This window comes from Magallana gigas, chromosome 7, assembly GCF_963853765.1.
Source record: "Magallana gigas chromosome 7, xbMagGiga1.1, whole genome shotgun sequence".
In the NCBI taxonomy this organism is placed as follows: Eukaryota; Metazoa; Mollusca; class Bivalvia; order Ostreida; family Ostreidae; genus Magallana; species Magallana gigas.
In genome coordinates this window covers 5,252,915-5,277,646 of record NC_088859.1, presented here as the reverse complement: position 1 = coordinate 5,277,646, position 24,732 = coordinate 5,252,915, and the positions used below count along the sequence as shown (strand labels likewise).

Here is a 24,732-nt window from a genome sequence, read left to right as displayed (position 1 = left end):
TAGACATTGAGTTCATTTCTTAAATATTCCATGAACTTAACCCAAGTAAAACATACAAAAGGATGATATTCTAAATTTACATATATTTGAATGAATTTTTGAAAGAATTGTTAATTATGTTGATATTCTAACTTTTCAGTATCGTATACATTCTAAAATGCTCACTGAATCGGGTCGCACGTTGTAACGGTAATGAATACGGGTTTTTGTAAAATTGAGAGTTGCTGTACTTGAAGCCTTATGAGTGTTGCTAAAATTCATGAAATGATTTTTAATGATTATCATTAGTTAGAGGGATGTCTGTTGTTGAAATTGATATGCAATATGTAGGCCCCTTATGTTAGGTACATGAGAATCAGAAGTAAAATGCGAAACCTGCGGCTATGACTGTTGTGCTGACTTTACACAGTGAAATTGCAAGTTACAGACGGGAGGTAAAATAACACGAAAAGTAGGTGGATGGGACATTATATAAATAGTGCCTGTTTGGGAGGGTAACAGTTGAAATTGACACCCCGAGAAAACCATTGTCAACCGACGCGAAGCGGAGGTTGACAATGGTTTTCGAGGGGTGTCAATTTCAACTGTTATCCTCCCAAACAGGCACTATTTATTTTGTTATACTGAATGTCTTTTATAAAATTTTTAAGAAAATTTTACTGCTTTTATATAGGAATAACGTGAATTCTACAGCGAACCGTACGCGCATAATTTTCGCGCATGTAACATTTTTTAATGTTACCCGTTGCCAAGTGCGTTGCTAACGCTGAGGGTTATAGTAAATATTATTAACTGCGTCTTAACCAATCAGATTTCAGTATTTAACATGAAAGTATAACAATGTAAACTATACACCGGTAAGTTTCTGACATGTGATAGTGCAACATGCACGCGGCACGGAAGGTCAACCCTCTGCAGGGAATTAGCTGGGGGAGGTCTAAAAAGCTGAAAAATCATGAAAAATTCGCAAAATATGAAAGGGTCAAAATCTCATAAAAACCAGTATGTAGAGAATTTTACAGGTTTTGACTAATAATTTTCTTCAGAAATTGGTGATTGGCCTTATAAAGAGTGAATTAAAGGTATTCGTGCTGAATGGGAACTGAGGAAATTCTATATAGTTACAGAGTTCCGAAGACATGCGTCCCTTGGCTACAATGAATTGTATAAAAAAAACCTGTCCCCTGCCACCTTAACAGGCGGATCCAAGTAGCTGCACACATCCAACTACTCAGTATCTAGTTTGCAGTGTAGTTTGCAGTGTAAAGAGGGGTCTTTATCAATCACGAGTTGACTCTCCGATGCAAGCTTAAGGAATGGACATGTCGACTTAGTTTTTGCAATACATGTAATTCAAAGCTTAATACGAAATTGATTTGTTTCAAAATACAGACCTCTACAATAGCGGCGCAAGGCGCACAGAGATCTTGTTGTAGAGAACTGTTTTTAATCCGATTGAGTACGAAATCGTCTTGTGGTCATTAATGACCACGCAAGCATTGCAACACTCACTAACCGACGGCATCCATTGTTATCACTAGATTTATTGTTGTTTTCATCCTTTTTACTTGTTTGTTAAGAAAATATCAGCTAAAACAACCATAAAGTTTATGTACATATGTTTATTAACATTTGCCCGCAAAGTCTAATGTCAGTGCAACCTTATTTTGGCGAAAAGCGTAAACAAGGAGAAGAAAGATATCAAGTTTTATAGAAACGCGAAGAAAATAAGAATTAATTGTTTAACAAATTCGTATTCATTTTACTTCACAAACCAGCAGATGATAAAAAATTCATTTTTTCATAGACGTCGGACGCTTTGGTTCCATACACATACATGTAGTTTCCTGGATTGATAATTTCTTAAGGTGTAAAACTTATTGATAAAATGCACAAGTGTTTAGAAAGTGTCTCTTCGTAGCTTTTCAGACTATAATTTCATTCATATAAATCAAATAAACTTTCTATCAAGACTATTCTTTTGATTTTTACAAAATACAACACAGACACATCATAATAATCATTTTAATAACATAATCATCAAACAGTTTAACATCTTACAAAACTAAACTATTAACGTTGTGATAAATTATTTTTTCTCTCTTTGAGTAAGTTAATCAAAGAAAGTTAATTCAAAACTAACTACAAGAAATCTGAATAAATAAAGACATATTTGAAATATATCTGATCACAGTTCATATGTCTATAAATCGAGGTATCAATAATACTGAATAGTAACTCAACATTAAATGCTGGATGAAAATACTGCACTTTTTAACATCACAAATGTGTGGCCGCAACGTCACCAAAAACGGCGTAAAATCGTAACAACCAACCATTCAAAACACAATACTGATTTAAATACTGACATTATAATTAACTCCAACGGAAAACGTCAGAACTTCCGGTTTACTTCAAAATGCATTAAAAGTCAAGTCCTCTCACTGATTATGCATGTTTGCCTACCAGATATTATGCCTCATTGTTAAAATATACAATCAACTTGTTCCCACACAATGGGAGAATTATAACAAAAGTCTAAAGCGAGGTTTATTCACTGCGGCATTAGGATCGGTCTAGTTGGTTTCCGGTTGGTATGACGTCTTCTTCCTGTTCGTTGCCTTCCATGGCTGCTAGCTGTTTTCGCTGCCGGACCAGTTCGGCCCGCCTCTGTCGCTCCTTCTGTCTTTGCTGTCTTTCCTTCAGTAATTTTTCACGGTTGTCGGACACAGAGTCTAGTTTTTTATTCACCTGTTCTTCTTTTTCTCTTTGCAACTGTGCAAACTGTTCCAGCGCGTCGTTCGTGTTGGTCTTTTCTTTCTCTTTTATTTTTTCCAGTCGTTCTTGCTCTTTCCTCTATAAAACAAAAGGGATGGAAATAATAACATTTATAATAAATAATAAAACACTGCACATTTAGCCAATAAAAATATAAATGTATGATTCGTAAAAAAACCCAATAGCTGCAATATTAAATTCTGGTTTGTTTTAGTAAAAAGGAACTTATTTATAATCAAACTAAGAAAGGACCACGTGACCAGTGAGGGAGATAACTGCGGTCACTCACCCTCTTCCTCCTCTCAGCCCTCTCCAGCTTCTCCCTGATCTCTTCCTCAGTCAGTGCTCGCTTCTTCTTCCTCCTCTTCTCCAGTTTCTCCAGCCGAGGGGGTGGTCTCTTCATCATTGCCCCCTCTGCCGTGATCTCGAAGCTTAACCCTGACGCCCCCTGCCCCTGGGGCCTGGTGATTAGACCTTCCTCCCGCAGGGCTTGCATTATCATGGCCTCCTGCATGCGATCGCGGTCCTTGGCGCTGGTGCGAACTGGAATAGCTACACCACTTATTCCTAGATCTGTAAGGATAAAATAATGAATTGGATAATCACTGCTGTTAAGTGACACATCAATGGTATTCAATATATCTTTCTTATCACTTGTTTTTTCATGATCACAGAAGTAACTTGTAGACCCAAGATGCTCTCTCTCTCTCTCTCTCTCTCTCTCTCTCTCTCTCTCTCTCTCTCTCTCTCTCTCTCTCTCTCTCTCTCTCTCTCTCTCTCATATTAGGGTAATGTAATCATTTGATTTATTTCAAGATTTAGTCAATTGCGTTGTTATTTGATGTGTTTAACTTTGCCTTCCTTTTTTCTTTAGTACGATAATACATAATTCATTGCAACGTTTCCAAACGATAATAATTTACGAAAGGACCGGCTAGCTGTGTAACTGAACTTTCCAATCTCCAAATCCGGATCATTAGCACAATCTCGGCTTTAATCTTTTAAATATAGAAAACGGCACTTGTTAAATATAGGATTGTTATAAGATATATACTTCAGAAATCGGATTACTTGTATACTTTTAATTTTAATTTTAAAGCTAATGGGTAAAACATTTAGGTCGAGAGGTGCTTTGGATATTTGTTAACTATGTTCATGGTTACCATTTAGTTTTCCGATGTAACATCAAATCAAAAATACATAATGTCAATGAGGAAACCAATGGTTGTATTTGTGTGAGCTTAGTCAGCACCCCCCCCCCCCCCACCCATTACGAGACCTATATAGCCCCTTATATAACCCCTTATACGCGGAATGTAATATTTGTGTTAAACAGAATATAAATGTATGTAAAAACTTATTTATAAATTTATGAACGTGTAATAATATGAATTACATATATTTCGGAACTAAATAACACAGAATATAACAGTTCTATGTAAAATTATATCCATTTTTGACACTGTAGATGTATACTTTATTAATGACTCTTATAGAATTTGTTATTAAATTACAGGGTATATATAATATTATGTGAATGATTTTCTTTTTCTAATTACGAAAGATGCAGGTGCCCGTTATAAGCTTATAATGAGCCTGTCAATCAGTAACCGATATTAACTGCGGTTGTCTTGATCTGAGTGTCAAGTATACAGTTAATTAAGGATCATGCAGGAAACCGAATACCCCGGGTGGTATCTGTCTAATTAACCGCTATATCCAAACTCGCGCGCCCACCTATCGTTACCTGTGTTGATAATACACCTGTAATCAGAACTTCTGACAATCAGCGATCTACTGTTAGAGGCGTCTAGTGTCAAGGGAGCTTAATATCAAAACCAACAAGATAAGCAGTTGACATGTTTCTTTTTTGTATGCTTTTGTTAAAACAGGGCCAAAAAATGTTCATTTTTTTCTCGCACATTCTTCAAAGCCCATTTTCATACAGGTATGTGAGGACAATTGAAAGTGTGTGAAAAAAAATTAAAGTCACATTGAATGCATTTTATTCTGACAGCAAAAAAACTGCATTAAAATGGCGTCATTGATTTCTGTGAATATGAAATTAGCCAAATGCATTAGAATTGGTTAGGGACAGGTTGCATATCTAACAATACTATGCTCACACTTAGAATTCCCCCTCTGAAGTGAAAATTGAAACAAGTCATGCAGATCTTCTTCAGCTCTCAGTAGTACTTGTAAATATTATTCGCAGTCTATTCGGAGTAGAGAGCTACATGTAAATATATATATACACACACACATACATACACAAACATACAGTGTAGTTGTACATAGATTTTCTTCACAAGCTCTGAGTATATAAATGTACATATCATACATATATAGACATTGTTGTGTTTTGTAAATCTTGAACACCAAACATAAGTAAGCAGATATTGTACACCACATTTTGAACTAGTAGAGAGTGTACAACAAGTTAGGCTGAGATCCTGTACACAACATCATTGAATTACATGTAACAGATCTTGTACAAAAAATCTTTGAACTGTACATGTCATATAGATCAAAGGAGTTGGCCAGGGATCTAAATATGATAAGTACAATGTACCACAGGTGTATTAATTATGACGGGGGTGGGGTGGGGGTGGGGGGTGGGGTACTAAACGTGTATAGATGCATTAATTCATTGACCATCTTATGATGACTATCTACTTGCGTTAACATTCAAAACAAATCTCTTCATTTGTCTTCAATAACATGAATCACCCCAATGCTGACTATGTGACAATATGGCTACAATATATGTAGCTATAACAGTGCTATAACACCTTCATGTAAACATGAAGGTATTGCACTGTTATAGCTTACGTTATACGTTAACTTACGTTATAGCCCGGGCTATAACGTAAGAGGCTACAACAGTGCTATTCCTACGTGTATTCATACCCTTGTGTTCAGTACAACAGGTAATGATTGTGGGGTTATCAGGGCTATAACATGAACACACTTACATACAGCTAGAATATATACAGCCACAACATGGCTAAAACATAACCACAATGTGGTTACCTACCCAGATCGTTGCATACTGTGTTACATGTAATAACGTGACAGCATATCTACATTATGGCTATAACGCGACTACAACATGGCTACAATAGACTATACTGTGACTATAACATGACTACAGCATTACTACCGGTATAACATGACTACAGCATTACTATAACATGACTACAACATTACTATAACATGACTACCTACCCAGATCATTGTGCTCCTCAAACTCCTCCTCTATCCTCTGGACGGCCCGCTCCTCAGAGAACTCCGTGATGACGTGGGCGTACTCCTCCCCGAGGCCGGAGTCCGTACTGTGTTTGGATACCTTGGATGTGGCGCTCTGTCCCCGGGGCGAGTCTGCGTGGGAGAGCTGAGAGTCCAGACTAGCGCAGGACGCCGTCAGGTGGCTCCCGGTCGATTTCTGGGACTTGGTCCGGCGCATGGAGCTCTTTTTCCTGGAATTCACATCTCTCTCTATGTTAATATCACTGTTACATTTCTTCAGTCTGGAGTTGTCCCTCCGGATCTCGGCTGGACCCACGGGCTGGATGCGGATGGCGCCTTTTGATTGTTTACAGCCCATGTTTTCTAATCTAATGAACGATGTCCTAGATCTTCTCGCTTTTTAAATGGCACTAGAGTATTTTTCCTTGTAGATAAATATTTGGTCGAATCCAATGATGATTAACAACAATCCAATTCTTGCTGAATGGCCCGGCGGTAACAAGCTATAAACAATACGTTAGAATGTTACCTTGTTGCTAATGACGCTCCAGCAAACACGGAATTTGCCGAACATTGACGGACGTAGCCGAGTGCGTCACGCAAACAGTAGCGATTTAAAACACATACACACAACAAAGCTCGCAAATCAGGCAGGGGGTCATAATGGAACTAAATCACAAGTGTATGCAAGTGATTTAAATCGATTTATACAAGCCTGCAGACGTCAATATTATGTAACGATTTCCACAAATTGATTAATTTTCCACATTAGATACATTTGAATGTTAGGTTAAAAAGTCAAAAGTTGAATCGATTAAATTTTTTTTCCAGAGTAACTTCGTTTGATTAAACGATCGATTTTTTTCCCTTTTCACAAGGCCAGGTTTTCTTTGATATGTATATATTAATACATAACGTCTATATGGAGCTAGACTGGGCGCACATTTCCATAATAACGCCGTTTTTAACAAATAAAATGTTACATATCAATTTGAATCAATATTTTTGAATGGATTTTTGACACTCGTCTTCCATTGCTGTTGATCTAAAGTGTTAAAATTCTGTCAGGGGGAAGGAATTAAGCGGGCACTTTACCACTAGGCAGGCACAATATTTGTGTATTCCCTCGGACATGGAAATACTAGCATCCAGCCATTTCTGACATAAGACAACCAGTTCTTTCTGTATACTCGTCCGACGCCAAGGGACTGATATTCCTTTGCAGGTAAAACTCTCTCTCTCTCTCTCTCTCTCTCTCTCTCTCTCTCTCTCTCTCTCTCCAATTTAAACTCAAATTACGAATTTTTTTTTATCTGTGAAAAAAACTCCGATGTATATTTTGCTGTTCCTCTTCCTGCGTTGGAATGATTAAGACCGGGCGATGTGTTCAATCTAATGTGGTACGATAATCTCCCTTTACATGTGCGAGAGCGCTTTGCACATTCAAATAATCATCATTAGTAGTACAAGTTAGTTTTTAGCTAGACACTGCCATAGATCAGTTATAGAACATTGTCTACCAGTGTGGAATACTATAAAGTAGTTCCGGAGCTACCCCTTGTTCCTATTATTCAGTACAAATTAGAAGATGAAAAAGTGTTAACGATTGCCTAACCGGCCGACCCTATGTCATGTTGTAAATTTGGGTGACAGTAGATACAAAATTTACAACATGACAACTAGTGTCATGTTGTAAATTTTGTATTTACAGTCACTAGTTGTCATGTTGTAAATATTGTACTTACTGTCACCCGGTAAATCCAAAATTTACAACATGACACCTAAATCACGGAAAAATCGGCGATGATTCCCTCCAGTTTTTTAATGATGGCATTTCACCCGATCACGTAATATAATGAAATCAAAGAGAGCAGGATCAACTTGCTCGTGGTCTCACCCAAAAATTCAGTTTATTTTACTCTACGAAGAGTATTTGAATCTCTTTCGGAATACAAGCTCTATAAAGTGAACTATTATGATTAGAAACATTTCTTTTCTTCAAATGTGTGCAACTAATTTTTTCACCACCTCCCTCTATAAATAAATAGATAAATAAATAAAAAAAAATAAATGAATGAATAAATAAATAGACAGATAGATAAATAAATAAATAATAAAGATTATTTGTAGCATTATTATGCCCCTAAACTTGCGATATGTTAAAATTTCTGGACGCAATGTTATTCTATTTTAAATGAAGGACATTCTTTGAACATTGACTTATGACAGCTACTTTGCGTCCCATGTTAAAAGCCGGACACAGAAACTCATGATGATATATCGAACATTTATTGGAATAATTAAACCATATTTCTAGCATTCCTGATTTCTTTACATAATGATACCTTTCTCCCTGAATTTACTGAGCAGCGAGCATGAATTCGTTGTCAATAGCAACCGCATTTTTTTCAATTAATTCGGAAAAGCTGATCTGATCACGTCATAGGTACAGGCAAGCTCGCGAGCCTTGTCGTCTGCTTTGTTTGAGAGGCTGAGGGACAGCGATCGATTTCTGTCGTAACAGTGGTAAATGATGTCTCCTTCTCACCCGGTTATCCCACCTCACGTCCTCACTCATCGCTCATTTTGCTGATCCGAACATCGCCAATCATTTCCAGGTGAAAATGATTTTGGCTCCATAATCCTCGCGCGCTACAGTCAATGGTATTTAAATCTGTGCTCTGTAGTGAACTGGCGTGTGTTTACTGTTTGACAGGATTAAAAGAAATGTGATTCCCCGGACGATGTCCTCTCCTGTCCGTCAGATGACTCACAGGAGACTCCCGCCCCTCCCCGGGGTCGCACCCCACCGGCGCCAGACCCAGCGGTCCCCGGCCGCCGACATGGTCATCACAGGTAAGGGAGAGTACTCTGTTTGTTTTAGTGGACCACCGTCATTCGATTTATCTTTTGTTTGTATAGTGTAAGTTTCCTTACAAGTGTGTGTATATGTAAGATTAATTTCTTTATGTATTATGTGAAGACGGCGATACCGAAAGACGAGTACATAGAGTGCGTCTATTTTCACCCCCCCCCCACTTCCCCCTTTTCGTCGTTTTATCATTTTCCTTCCTAATCTTAGGTTAATCTCACCATCAACATAGTGCTAGCTCTTTTGCTTAATCTCAAAGCTAGCTCAGAAGACGTCAAAAGTTCAAACAGTGGAAAAAAATTCAACTCAAATCCGAAAATTATTTTTTGATAAGCGCCTTGCGTCGTTCTCTTAAACTGAGAATTTCCCCTAATTCAAATTCAGACGAAAGCATGTACTTGTAGAATACATGTTGTATATCTCTATCTATCAGACACGTCTACATTTAAACATGAACGGCATTTGGATCTCCCTACAAATGTTTACTTGAATAAACGAGTTTTGGATTTCGCGTCGAGATCCATTTAATAAATGACCCGAAGCTGCAACTTAGCACTGATAAAAAAGAAAAAGCGCGATTAAACAGCGAGTGTTTAATTTGTAATCAAAGACATCTCTGTTCACTCATAGCTCCACATCGATTACTGATGCATTTTGGCTTATTAAGTTTGTCTGAAGTTACAAGGTTAAAATTCCAACCTAATTATCTCCTAATTCATCCTCATGATTTCTGCAAGGAAGTAACATTATTCAGCTCATGTTTACTTTAAACTGTGAATGAACGGTTCTGATAATAAAACTTGATATCATTTAACTACATCGCAAAGTACTAACCTTTCACATAATGAACAGATCGTTAATTTCCAGAATCGTACATACATGTATTATCTCAGCAACTTACTTTACAGCATCGTCGTTCATTATATCACAGAATCATAAATTACCACAGAATCACCAATTACCACAGAATCACACTGTACCATATAATTATACATTACAACATAATCACACATTACCACATAATCACACATTACCACGAAATCACACTGTACCACTTAATCATACATTACAACATAATCACACATTATCACACCGTACCACATAAAAACACATTGCCACCGAATCACACATAACCACACATTACACATAATCTTGTTGTATCACACATTACCACAAATTACACCTGACCACAATTTACCATATAATTACATATAACCTCATAATAATACCATACCACGGTGTCATACTTTAAACATAATACAACATAATCACACTTTACCAAATCATGATATTTTACCACATAATCACACATTACCACAGAACCACACATTGCAACAAAATCACAAATTATCAGATATAACTACAAAAATACACATTACCACATTATCATACATCACAACATTATTACAAATAACTACAGAATCACACAATACCACATCATCACAGATTAACACAGAATCACACATTACCATATTATCACACATTACCATATTATCACACATAACTACAGAATCACACATTACCACATCATCACACATTAACACAGAATCACATATTACCATATTATCACACATTACCATATTATCACACATAACTACAGAATCACACATTACCACAGAATCACACATATCTACAGAATCATACATTACCACATAATCACACATATCTACAGAATCACACACTATCACATCACCACATATAACGAAAGAATTACACATTAACGCATTGTCACACTTTGCCATATTTTCACACATTTCCACACAGTCCCACATAACAACAGAATCACACATTATTATAAATTTTGCATCTTACCACACATTATCAAACAATTACACCTTACCATATAATCTTGCGTTACTACTTCATTAATCATCCCTTGCCACATCGTATCACACATTACTTCAGTATTACACATTACCTCAGCATACAACGCCATAGCAAACTTTACCAAAGCAGTATACCTCACCACAGCATGATACTTTACCACAGCAGTATACCCCATTACAGCATGATACTTTACCGTAGCAGTATACCTCATTACAGCATGATATTTTACCAAAGCAGTATACCTCACCACAGCATAATACTTTAACAAAGCAGTGTACCTCACCACAGCATGATATTTAACACCGCAGTATACCCCATTACAGCATGATACTTTACCTTAGACGGTAGAATTCATCAATTATCGAACAACATTATACACCGGGGACTATAATGTTGTGGACACATCTGCAATTATACTGTTATATGTTGTTGACACATCATCCGGACCTAAAAAAAACCCTATAAACTACCATTGCACCGCAGTTTGTTGACGTCATATCGTGAATAAATATTTTTCATCTTTTTGCAGTGATTTGACGATGTTTTTAAGTACATATCGTAAAAAATTAATTGGGTCAATGACAGCATGTACTCATGTTCTCCTGTCAACAGCACTTCAGTGATACATAAAGTATCCAGTGGTGTTCGTCTAATCACATCTATACGAAGCAGTCATGTTCTGATTGTCAGCATGAATTCATTTGAAATTTAGTATCTTTATGCTGCTTGATTGATGTCAGTCTTCGACGTCATAACATCTTGCAACTCACTCGGCCTCACTGAAACTCCTTATTCGTAATAAAGTACCTTTTTTGTAATTATCTTGATAACCATTGCTTTACAATGTCATCCATGCTTTGAACCGCGTAAAGACTGAGAGACCCAATGCCGTGGCTGAGAGCTGTGACCGTGCAACAGTGTCACCATGGTGTCACTGTGTGAACATGACGTCACTCCAACCAAGTTTGTTAGCTCCCAAGGTAAAGCAAAGAGATGTTAAAAAGTAAAACTCTTGGATTTCATAACGTTCTATCGATTTTGGATTTTTTTTTATCAAAATATATTGTAGTTCCTAACTAAACCAGTCCGTACGTAAATTTCAGAGGAAACGGTTTCAATGTAGGATATTTTGGCAGAGTACAATATAGCATTACGATTCATCTAATGTGTAGAAAACATCAGTTATATATCTATTGAAATCGGATGCGGAACATCGCATAAATCTTAACAATATGACGTAGATGCATAGTTGCTTAAGATGCTTTGGAGCAGATCATACCCCATTTTAAATTTCTATGACACCCAGTATTTTAACGCTGTTTTCATAACCACCTCTTCATTAATTTATTTAATTTGTTAAAAATTTACAATGCGATATATTGTTTTATTGACTTAAGTAAATATCAGAATTAGTTTTGAATTCAAATTTACATGCCGATTTGGAAGAAATAATTTTATTTTCGTATATACCTGCCCTTAAATGACAGATGGACGTGATTCCAGTGGGGCCCGGGTGTGGGGTCTGTAGTGTAAGACAACAGAAGAATGAACATTAACTTCACACAAATTAACGAGATCGAATTAGGCCAACTTTATGAAGATAATTATACGCGCATTCGTCCTTGGAACCTTTTACTGTAATGATATCAGGTGATGGGAAGTTTGCATGTCGTCAGGTAGGATCATCATTTTCTAAATCCAACAATATAAATCAGAATGCGTACACACGGACGCAAATTTTAAAAAAATATTTTGGGCCAAAGATTGAATATTGATAGATTCAATTATCAGATAAACTATAAGCTCAACAAAAAATTAAAGTGATACACTCTAACTGAAACTACTATTACTACCGCTGCTGTTACTAAAGCATGTATTATAAAGAATGTAACTTCTTTACTGGCTGTGACGTTTAACAACAATTACCCATCAAATTTCTGGTGGTATTGTGTACAGTCCATGTATATAAACGACGACAGAGATTGCCAGGGAGGCGGGGGGGGGGGGGCAGGAATGGTCACATCGGGGCGTAGGCGTGATCCCGTGGGCTGGTTGTGAATATCATAATTCAACCCTAATAAATTCCGACTGTACCTATGTGATCAATACGTACTCGCCAGCTACAAAGACTGAAATATCAACACAAACCATTGGTTTCTTCACCTGCCTGAAGTTACATCAGAAGGAATATGCACTGCCTCACGCCATGGGGGAAATTCTTTAAATTCAACTGCGTGCAATTGGGAGATCCTCATTTGATCGGGGGTTTCTCTTCTCTGCGTGTGCAACTACTGGGGTAGTTATACAGTCGGAACTCGAGGAACGAAGGCGCCGGAAGCTTGCCCTGCGCCCCCTACTGGGCAGTTCTTATGAACAATAACACTAGTAAATGGTATTTGATTCCGATTCTGACACCTGGTGGTTTAAAACTATTTTTCAATTTCTTATATACTTCTCATTTAATATGCACATTACGACTGAATTCGGTATCAGTGAGTTTTACATCGTTGTTATTGTAGTTAGGGTTGACGATTATGTTTAACGCTAGCGGAGTGCTGCCCCCCCCCCCCCCCCCAACCCTCATACTCCCTCGATCCTGATGATGTTCAGACTTCACGTTTTAGTAATTTGGGGAAGTATCTCCATCTAGCTTTCAATATTCATGATAATTAAGAAAAATTTCTCTGGTTTCTTCGCCTGTTAGTAAAATTTTATTTTATATACATTATCAATGAACTTCACATGTTCATGTACCATACCATTATTTCAATATTGCTATATTTATATGTAATAACCTATGCCATAAGATGTATGTCTTGTGCAAATAAAGAATATAGTATTTCTTCTGGTACTGACCACGCCAGTCAATATCCTGTGGTATAGTCTTATCACTACTGTGGTGTCGAAGTGGTCTAACCGCCCTGTTCGAGTCGCGAGTACTATAGTGTGGTACTGGGAGAATCCTGTACTTCTGTGTTATATTTCGTGCTGCTTTATTCACGATCTTTGTGTGTCCTGTCTGGGCTAGAGGGGAGAATGGCTTCTAGGAGTTCAAACTCCGCTCCAAATCAAATGGTGATTCGCCATTCCTCAGTCGTAAACTTCCAAATCAATTAACACTAGCCCGTGAGGGGCGCTTTATCTCCTATATAAAATAACGTAAGATGCTATCTGAACGTCCCTTTCTTATTACCGAATAACTATCAAGTACTAGTATATTTATCAAAAACCATCAAACATATCATAAAAAGATAAATTTGCCCACTTCTTTTTCAATAATGTGCGGAAAGTCCGGATTGTATTGTGGGGGAAACCGCGCGTGAGATTTGGTGAGAGATGCTTGTGTCACTGTTATCTTCTCTAGTTATCTGGTGGTGTTGTGACGTCATAAGCTGTGTCAAACACACAGACGTCGGAGCGACTACTCAAGCAGCGGAGGGATGTCGGTCGAGTGGCTAGGTAGGTAGGGGACAGGAGATTTTTTTTTTTTTTGCTTGGGAGAAACGGCTTACAATTGATAAATCCGCGGTTCTCTGTTAAAAGTAGGAAGCGTTGACTGTGACTGCGGTTTTCGGGATCGGATGTCCCGGCTAGTACTCTATCTACGTAAATATACCTGCGGACCCAACATAAGGGCCGTGTGTTTATTTATTTACCTCAGGTTGTTGACAGCTATAAGATTTGTCGTTCTCAACATTCAAAGTTCAATCTCTGCGTGATTTCTTTCGTGCAGTGTTTAATCCGCTACTTACTCGTCTGGGGGCTTTATCTCCCCCCCAGTGTTCAAAGGAAGCGGCGATTATCACGAGGCGATTGCCAGTTTTTTTTACCATCTCTTTGTACATTCTCTTTTATTGTTTGTTGTTTGTCGATTAAAATATTTCCTATACGATTTTCTTATTACGTCGATGATTTCGACGGAGAACTGTCATATCTGTAAATATCAATATGAAAATAATCACGAGAGTTCAGGGATACTCTTCCGAAAACCACGCAGAGTTAATCATCTGTAGGTATTTTATATAAACCATTGAAAATTTAAAACATGAAAACAACTATTAGTATTGTTACGTAAACGAAATCTGTAAAAAAAAGAGCAGTCAATGTGAATGTCTCGTTTAACCAATGGAATCATAGGCTGGAGTCAGAAACCGCTCAGTAAGTTAGAAATAATAAGCCATAACTGTATTTTACTTTCTTTAAAAAGTAAATCATACATTGCATAAATATACAATGTACAGTATGTTGGTTGCCTGCAACCCTCACGTCACGCTTACATGTATCCCGCACTGATGCCATCTCTATAACATGTATCAAAAGCTTCCGCAATGTCACCCAGCCCTTGATGTGAGCAGTTAAAGACATATTTCTGTCGGCCCAAATTATCTCTGATCGTCACATAACAGTCCCTCTTACGTTATTAACATACTGGGTTACAAACCGCTTGCATAAACACACACACACACACACTCTCTCTCTCTCTCTCTCTCTCTCTCTCTCTCTCTCTCTCTCTCTCATGCGAGATATGATTACTTTACGTCAAATCTGTCTAGAATTTTCTAATTTCCCATTGCTCATCCCGCCCATGAAATTCGATCTTAGAGAAAATGACGTTATTTTGACGTCACAATGAGGAAATTGACCTCACAGGGATGCAGTTAAAAAACCACCCCACTGATTAAGCCCTATAATCTCTCAATCCCTGATCGATTTTTTTCAGGTTTCCATGACAATCGGTGGCTAGGTATTATTAGATATAAGTTGACATATCATTTTTGTCCATTCTTTTGAATATATGGCTGGTAAATAATTGCTAACGCTGTCACAGGAGTTGTAAAGACAGATGGGTCTCGCTAACCGAATTCCTAAAAAATTATCAACAGAAGATGGAGCTGGTTATTTTTGTTTATAATTAGAAATGCAGTAATTCATAAAACAAAAAAAAATCATTTTCTGTTTTCACCGTTTGTTATGTTGAATAAGCTGATGGCGTTGGTAGGCAGTGTCTGTATATACAGGGTGGACTCGATTCGCTGTCCTGTTATTGTCGTTGACCACGATGCGCCCTTTTGGATATGAATTATTCATCTTTGGAAGTCGTTGTATCGAGTTTATTTTCCCTGATGATTGTTGATTACCTTTGTTGTTGTAGGGGTGACATGCAACCCTGCACTTGTTCCACACCATTCCAGTAGAAGTGTTCACAGCTCCTCAACCATGTACGCAAGGTCACCAGGTAAGTCAAGCGTGCTTGTAACCGAGATTATTAAACATGGCGAGTTTAATGAAATGGACGGTACATAAAACTGTTGATGCATTTCAAATTATAGTAAGCTTGAACGGAATAGCTATCCTAGTTGTCCAGAAATTAGATCAACCAGGAAATCATCTGGCCCCGCTGTCATTAACCTGGCCCCTCTGTCATTAACGTTTCTTAAGTCTAAGTTTTCATCCCAAAAGCTAAGTATGCAGAGCCGAGTTGAGTAATTTGAATTTTTTGTAACGGAGGGTCCTGGCGCTTAAGCATCAATCAGATTTGCTAAGCAAAACAACGATGCATCTCTAATTGCTTGTACATTTGTATAGATAGAGCTTTGTCTGGAACCCGGGTGATGCGATTATCTAGATTGAACGTATAATTGATGACTTTTCTATTAACTGAACATATTAGGGATATTTCTTGCAAAAGATAAAAGCGGATGTAGTAGGTGGGACATTTGACTGCACAGTAGTACTAGGTTCTAGCTTACAAATCAAGAAAGTTTTAGTATTCAGACTGGTCTCTTATTATTTTTCTATTGAATCAATGAGCTAGGTACAACATCGGTGTTGGTAAAAATAATCCCGTATGAAGTCTTTAGTGGATTCTATACAAATTTTGTCTGTACGAGATTTCTTGGTTTTATCTAATCCAATGTATGTGGTTTGTTTAGTGGTTGACTTTGAACAGTGTTGAAACTGCTGTGTGGTTTCCGTGTAGGTTCAACCACTAGTCGAACTGTAACTGTCGTGTTGTTTCTGTGTAGGTTCTACCACTAGTCGATGTGTAACTGCCGTGTGGTTTTTGTGTATGTTCTACCACTAGTCGATGTGTGATGTGTAACTGCCGTGTTGTTTCTGTGTAGGTTCTACCACTAGTCGATGTGTAACTGCCGTGTGGTTTTTGTGTATGTTCTACCACTAGTCGATGTGTGATGTGTAACTGCCGTGTGGTTTCTGTGTAGGTTCTACCACTATAGTCGATGTGTAACTGCCGTATGGTTTCCGTCGTAAGTTCTACCACTAGTCGATCTGTAACTGACGTGTGGTTTCTGTGTATGTTTTACCACTAGTCGATCTGTAACTGTCGTGTTGTTTCTGTGTATGTTCTACCACTATAGTCGATCTGTAACTGCCGTGTTGTTTCTGTGTAGGTTCTACCACTAGTCGATCTGTAACTGCCGTGTTGTTTCTGTGTATGTTCTACCACTATAGTCGATCTGTAACTGCCGTATGGTTTCCGTCGTAAGTTCTACCACTAGTCGATCTGTAACTGTCGTGTTGTTTCTGTGTAGGTTCTACCACTAGTCGATGTGTAACTGCCGTGTGGTTTCAGTGTAGGTTCTACCACTAGTCGATGTGTAACTGCCGTGTTGTTTCTGTGTAGGTTCTACCACTAGTCGATGTGTAACTGCCGTGTGGTTTCCGTGTAGGTTCTACCACTTTAGTCGATGTGTAACTGCCGTGTGGTTTTTGTGTATGTTCTACCACTAGTCGATGTGTGATGTGTAACTGCCGTGTGGTTTCCGTGTATGTTCTACCACTAGTCGACATGAACTTGGTCGTGGTTTGTACCCTGGCTCAAGGTTAATTTAAGTGGTATCTTTGCACTATTCTGCTAGTGGTGCCTGTCTAAACTATTTCGTGGTTCCTGTACTAGTAGAATGTCGAACCAGTTCTTGTATATATGCATTGTAGGTCATTCCTGTTCAGCACTTCCTTATAAAAAATACTACTTAAAAATTTCCTTGTTTTAATACATTCAAACATGATGAGCGAAAGCTATAATTGAAATTGGAAGGAAATTATAGAATAATAACTTTAATTGCAAATATTTTCCGTTTGGATTCAACGTTGAAAATGATTGCGTGGACTCGTTGTTTCTTTGGTTTTTACTGATGTGTTGAGTTAGTGACGTGTCTTGTCCTCTAATGAATAATAAAACAATACCAGTTCATCTGTACCACATAAGGAGGAGCTTTGTGTATACAATTCGCCGGACACAACCCCCGTCAAATCCAAAATGAATATTTCTTCTCAGTTTTTTTAAATATTTATTTTTGTTGATGACCGAACAAATTTGTAGAAAGTGTTTGCTTTCGGGCCACAGGCTCATTACGACAAGGCTTAGTGCGGCGGCAAAAGTAAACATGCGTTATAGATTGAATTACGCGCTCTGATCACGGGCACTGGGAATTTAAATACTTATAACTTCCAAGACGAGAACGCCATAATCCGCAAGTTCGAAAATCCGGGAGGTCAGTAGGCGACGACGGGAACCCAGTGTGATCGATCAGCAGAGTGACTCGGGGGATAAGTCTCAGTGCTGGAAATGTTACCCTCCCTGACATGGCAGGTAAGTCCCCAGACTCTCCCTCGGGAGACCCCGGGGGTCGCGAGGAAATACGTCATAAGGCTGGAGTTTCATGTTGACCTTTTGGTCTTAATACCTCTAGAGGACATAGTTTACTTAGGCCACCATTCTGGCCGACAGAAGTATGGACAGGAATTGTCCTAAAATGTGATTTTAACCACACCGGAATATCTATCTCTCTCTCTCTCTCTCTCTCTCTTTCTCTCTCTCTCTCTCTCTCTCTCTCTCTTTCTCTCTCTCTCTCTCTCTCTCTGTATAAAGCAGTAACCTACTTCTGAATGGTTACAACGTCAATACCAGTCACAAAGAGAGAGCGAGCTCCCTTTTGAAATTCACAAATGATTAAATACTACATATACAATTGTTGATGGCTTATGGACGGTTTCCATTAAGATCGTCAGGCTGTTGTGATCGGCTGTTAATTGTAATACAAAATGGGAAAGCTTCTGTAAAATTGTATATACCCCTGACGGGAGAATGCAAGCGTGTGCACACTTTGTAACTGTCAAAGCTTAAAACCTTCAAGATTCCTGGTGGCGTTTTTAATATGAGTCAATGGAGCGAAAACTGTATTCCATATCTTTGAAAGTTTGCTAACGACCAAATGAATTATCAGGTATTTAAAACATAGCTGAGAGGGGCTAATATCGTACAGGTATACGTGTGATCGGGTTCTCTATGTACAATTTATTGCTTTTTTGTGTCTAGAGATTCGGGGAGATATATTCCTCTTTCAAGAGCCATCTCCTGGGTGTTTTTTTATTTTCTTTCTCCTTCTTGAAATGTAATTGCCTTCCATTTAATGCGGTGTCATATCTTTGTGGATGAGAGGGGGAAAATACCAAACTATCAAAATTAGTTTAAAAAAAACATCATTTCTTCTTCAGATTCGATAAACAGCCCTAGTTAGTAAACAATCAGTTGTTGTAGAATTAAACCCTGTGGCTGTAAAAAGGCCCTGTGACGTAGTTCTGTTATAGGTTGATCTGGCCCCGGACCCTGTGTCAGTTTTTTGTTTAAGGTTTGTGGGTTCTCATTGTCTGACGTACATACACTACTGTGTCTGTTTTGTTCCATTTAACAACGCGTTCTTGTGACAAACGGGTCCCCATTGTCTTTTGGTTCTATAAACAGGTTATGCGTGGTTTAAGTTCAATTTACATTGTTTGTTATTTAAAAAAAAATGCAAATAAAAAATTAAAAACAAAACAAAACAAAAAGTCCAGGCTGACCGCCGTGTTACAGTCCAAGTCGGTTCATTTTAGTTTCTATGAAATTTCAGAATTTTGAAGTGCTTTTCTGAGAGGAAAAATCAATGCAAATAGCAATATTATATAAAACTCAATTTTTAGGGGAATTATATCATTCACCATTCACATTAAAAAAAATAGGTTCACTCTAACTTTAAGAAATCATTTTAAAGTGATAAAAATTCCAAAATTACATATATAAATATTAATTGTTGTTGGTACAATGTCTTGCAATTGTATGTTTATTTTCAATGCAAAACAGGTCATGCGTCGTTCATATGTATATCATATCTTTGATGTCAAATTGAATTTTTGATCAGGCCCAGGCCCTATATGGATCCTTAATCTGATATATATATATATATATATATATATATATATATATATATATATATATATATATATATATATATATATATATATATATATATATATACACTCCAAAAATATATAGTATAAACCCACACACGTAGTATTATATGAAAAAAATTGTGATTTTTCATATATATATGCTGTTGAATTGGGAATCAGAGGACGTACCATTACCTTTTAATAACATTATGTGATTATTGTGGTAATATTTTTGATTCGTATGGTTGTATGAGTGGAAGTCCCTAATCATTATAATTGTTTCAAGATCCTGTTGTTTTTATTGTTGTTTTTGTTTGTATTCTTATATTTCATCGGCTGTTATAAGTTAAGCTGTCATATTTGTTGTAATGTACAGTAAATTTCATTTTGTTTAGGATACTTTGGTTTTTATTCCTTTCGTAAGATTTTAAAGATTTTTTTTAGTTTTAGGATACTATAATATTTATTGACTATATTTTGTTTTTTATTGTTGTTTTATGATACCCTGATTTATTTTTTTGTTGTACAACGTTCTACATTTTTTGTTTTTGTTGTACGATATTTTTATTTTTTTGTTGTGGTATATTTTTCATTGTTGTTGTACAATGTTACATTATTTTATTTGTTGTTGTAGATCTTCAGCCAGAGACGGTGACCCAGTTTTTGTTTGACAATCCGGATTTCCTCGACAGTTTTGTACAGCAGCACGTGCACGAAGATAAGATACGACAGTGGTCCCAGCGGAAGCATAAAGTTCAAGGTCACAACCCCGTGGCCCTCACTAATGGTGAGAATTTTTAATAATTTAACCGTCACGATTCCGTGTATTGGTATACCATGCTCAAAACCAATGATATAAAAGTTACAGCACAACAGTCTGGTTCACGCCAATAAATGAACAAAAGCACACGGGGTTAGGGTTTTGTCTTATTCATGTTCTTCGAACGAAGTGCTGACGGGATAAGAATGGTTGGTTCTGCAGTAGACGTACTTATGCTATAGAAGTTCAATAGTCGTACACTCGCAGCGTTACAACATGCAATATATACAATGTACAACATGCTCTTATAATACGTTACCTCGTCTAATGTACGAGGGTAGTACGGAAATTATTGAAACAACTCAAAAAGTTCACCCTTTAAGAGACTAATTTTGGTGAAAGTTTTCATAACCCCGACGAATATTTGAACACACACGGTAATATTAAAATAACTTTTGTGCAAGTTTCACCTGTGTTCAAGTTGAAATACGCTGATATACAGTGTTACATGCAGTGTATACAATGTTACATATAGTGTATACAATGTTACAGCATGCAATCTATACATTGGTACATATAGTGTATACAATGTTACAACATGCAATCTATACATTGGTACATATAGTGTATACAATGTTATACCATGCAATGTATTCAATGTTACGCAATGCAATGTATTCAATATTACACAATGCAATGTATTCAATATTACACAATGCAATGTATTCAATATTACAACATGCATTAAGGCACCAAACGTCCCCAACGGAATTTTATCTGGGGAATTCAACGTTCGCATTAGAATAACATTTTCAGAAAGTTCGTAATTTAAATTTGAAACCTTTAGAGATAAGGCTTGTCAAATCTTTTCAAGTCTGTCAGATTATACGGAAAAGTTTTAGTCCACGTTATTTTATTAATGAGACATTAATGTTTCTAAAACCCAAACGCTATTCGGGATTATGTCCCGGTACCCAGATGCACGCGCATCATTGTCTACTATATCGCCATGGTAACACGGGGATCTTTCTGCTAAGAGAGTGCCATTATAGTAGATTTGGTCCAACATCAGCTGTGTCCTATGTCTGTTATACTTCGTACTTGTTACTCAAAGAAAAAAACATCTTCGCATGTTGAACCTTAAATCTGCGCGGATTATGTGTAGCTGAGCTATTGAAGGTTGCCTTTACGTACACACGCAATGAAATCGGATTTGACATTTGTGGTTTACTATAACCAGTAAATCATGCAGTTGTTGAATTAGTTTTTCTCCATATTAAACACCTAACCGATTTTTGACAAGTGACTAATTTAAATATCCACACTGAAATAGACTGCAATGTGTAAACACTTTTATTAATTAAATATTGATGTATATGTTTACAGGTGATTTGATAAAAGACCAAAGAAGCAATTGGAAGGTAAGATTCAGGGGTCACTGAAGGTTAGCTGCTGACGTCATTACCGTATATTGCACGGCTCCAATGGCTTTGTTAACAATGTACAGAATTCTTAATATAATGCTCATCGCGTTGAATACCCTCGAGTGCAAGCATTCTTACTGGTTCCCTGGCGGAACACCAGTTCATTCATAATCCTCTTTGCATGGATCATAACGACAAACAAGAATAACGCTGTAAGGAGGGATAGGACTCGTCCATATTGTGACCAACTTTCTTTCGAAATATACAATGAAATTCACTTTAATTTTTTTCATGCCTTTTTGCTATCTTCTTCACGGCGTAGCGCTGTAGCTTTAAGGGCCTGTTACGGCTTTGATTTCGAACCCATTAGGGCTTTCACATGTTTTACCGCTATAAATACGATGTCTTGAGATTCATTTTTGGTCAAATATTGTACAATATGAATATTTCATATCGGTGGATGGTATTTTCAAACATGATGTAATTTTATCAACATTGATACCCCACCTCACCACCTAATCAATTTTATTTCCGTCAAATGGGGTGTAACTAGCTTTTTCTTTTAGAACTGTGTTCAGTCTAAAAAATGGCGGATTCTCCAAGATCTCACCAAGGACAATACAACCAATAAAGCCCGAGTGTTCACGGAACTAGCTGCGTGCGCAGCCGAATGTGAGTGAATGACGTCATTAGAAAATAGCGAACTATATACTTTTAAAACGTCTCAAAATTATAAAAACGGTATATACATGTACTATATATATGTTAATTGTTTATCAAATATATTTTGATTGACAGCCGTGAACGCTGATGGACACAATCTCTACTTAGTGGATGAACAAAACCAGGTAATATAATAACACATGTACATTTTCCAGTGTCTTTGCCTGTGATAACACTACGTATCGATTTTGTACTATATAACCCATAATACAGATGACGCCAAATCGAGGCGCCAGCGAGGTTAGCTTATTAATATTTAGATATATAATCGTACGATGGCTTAAAATTATATAAACATAAGTAATAAGGAAGCATTCTTTGAATATTATGAGGTGATAATTTCGGTCGGGGCGTGATCAAATCTATCATAAAGCCCTTCGGGCTTTATTGGATTTGATCACGCCCGACCGAAATTATCATCTCATAATACTCAAAGAATGATTCCTTATTCCTTATATTACTACCATATTGTAATAATAACATTGCCAGTCAAAACGTTGGTTAATAAGAAATTTCATGAATCTGACGATGTTAGCCATCATGGCTGTTTGAGGTACCTTGTTCTGTTTTAAAAGAGTGTTGTTTTTTACTTGTAGCTGTTTCTGGCCAGTAAAAGTAGCAGGTACGTTTGTGATTACACTCAGACTTTGTTTAATTGAAAACACAACAGAGTTATGATATCAATAAAAATTTAGAACTACTACATGAACAAAATAAGAACGATAAAGAGTTCAAGAAAAATTAAGGTGGTCAACAAGAAATATTTATCTTGTTTATTTTAGACGATTACTTACAATTGATTCATTCTTTTAAAAACTGAATACATGCATTGACAATTTCATTACTACTATTTTCATGTCGTGTTTCTAAAACATATCCCTTGTAAAACAAAAAGTACTCAGTGATTGTATTTGTTTCCAGAAACCAGCGTGCTCCGACGGCATGCGTGGGAAGAATCGAACCCCGGACCTCTCTCCCGGCCTATGTAGCCTACACCAAAGAGTCACTCCTCACAAACAGTTTACTAGGGGTAAGGAACTCACAAATAGTAGGTTACACATCATTTGGTGTGAGTAAGGATCCCAGGCGACACATAGGTCATGGTTTAAGACAACTTTTGTGATGTTCTTACTACTAAGCTATCGTCGGAGCCACGTAAATGTCATACTTTTGGTTGGAGATGGTAGGGGGGGGGGGGTTGCTGGAGTTAAGTTTTTGAGCATAATATGTGATGTGGGCAAATGATTTGAATCGTTAAACTACAAAGTAAGATATTATTGTTATAAATCTGCAAGATAACATTTCTAATAATATCATAACACTGTCACCAGTCTTTAAAGCAGTTATCTACACGCACATGCGCATCGTTTTCTACGTCACATATGTACTATAAACAGAGTATCGATGTAAGCAGTGCCATCTGGTGGCTGTACAACCGTCAGTATGATTAGGTGTGGCGACCGTTTCACAGATCGCAATCAGACAATGTACATTGTCAAACAATTTGACAGACACAGTTCGTTGACCTCTGACGTCATCCATTGTCAGGAGACGGCGATGAAGATAGGTCGGTTTGATCTCCCTTGATAACCCAGTGATAGAATCTATGTCAACACTGGCTTCCGCTATCTTTGTTGAGCATGACGAATCAAACGTACTGATGTACATGTATAATCCAGGAATGATAAAAATATCTTCTCTGGATAACATGGCTTAAACAATGAGGGGTATCTAAAAAAAAATCGAACTTGTAGTACATGTATCATCTACATGCAAATTACTTTTTCGAAATGATGGACTCGAATTTTTGTGCTTCAATGTCGGTGAATCGAGAGAGAACTGTCATTTGTTTTAGGTATTATAAA

The 24,732-nt window shown here is 37.2% G+C and overlaps 2 protein-coding genes across 15 annotated transcripts in view; one reads left to right on the top strand and one right to left on the bottom strand.

The window, feature by feature from the left end:
* Positions 1-2,011: 2,011 nt before the first annotated feature.
* On the bottom strand, positions 2,012-6,570 carry LOC105324661 (calponin homology domain-containing protein DDB_G0272472). Its single transcript, XM_011423792.4, has 3 exons — positions 6,007-6,570; positions 3,068-3,351; positions 2,012-2,856 (listed from the first exon to the last, which is right to left on the bottom strand). The coding sequence occupies exons 1-3, from the start codon at positions 6,383-6,385 to the stop codon at positions 2,566-2,568; spliced, it is 954 nt and encodes a 317-aa protein (XP_011422094.2). The 5' UTR covers positions 6,386-6,570; the 3' UTR covers positions 2,012-2,565.
* Positions 6,571-7,091: 521 nt separating this feature from the next.
* LOC105324662 (probable 3',5'-cyclic phosphodiesterase pde-5) overlaps positions 7,092-24,732 on the top strand; it is a 31,213-nt gene continuing 13,572 nt past the window's right edge. For 3 of the 14 annotated variants that reach the window (XM_011423800.4, XM_066066936.1, XM_011423798.4), the window contains exons 1-8: positions 8,507-8,883; positions 15,879-15,962; positions 20,595-20,747; positions 22,107-22,141; positions 22,711-22,816; positions 22,943-22,992; positions 23,464-23,489; positions 23,789-23,897. In XM_011423800.4, the coding sequence (XP_011422102.3) occupies positions 8,772-8,883; positions 15,879-15,962; positions 20,595-20,747; positions 22,107-22,141; positions 22,711-22,816; positions 22,943-22,992; positions 23,464-23,489; positions 23,789-23,897 (675 nt within the window). In that variant the 5' untranslated portion in view covers positions 8,507-8,771. Of the gene's footprint in view, positions 7,253-8,500; positions 8,884-14,055; positions 14,186-14,820; positions 14,885-15,554; positions 15,622-15,878; positions 15,963-17,967; positions 18,342-20,594; positions 20,748-22,106; positions 22,142-22,710; positions 22,817-22,942; positions 22,993-23,463; positions 23,490-23,788; positions 23,898-24,732 lie in introns of those variants that run through there. The other 11 variants (XM_020065642.3, XM_066066935.1, XM_011423794.4 and 8 more) reach the window with 10 other exon arrangements.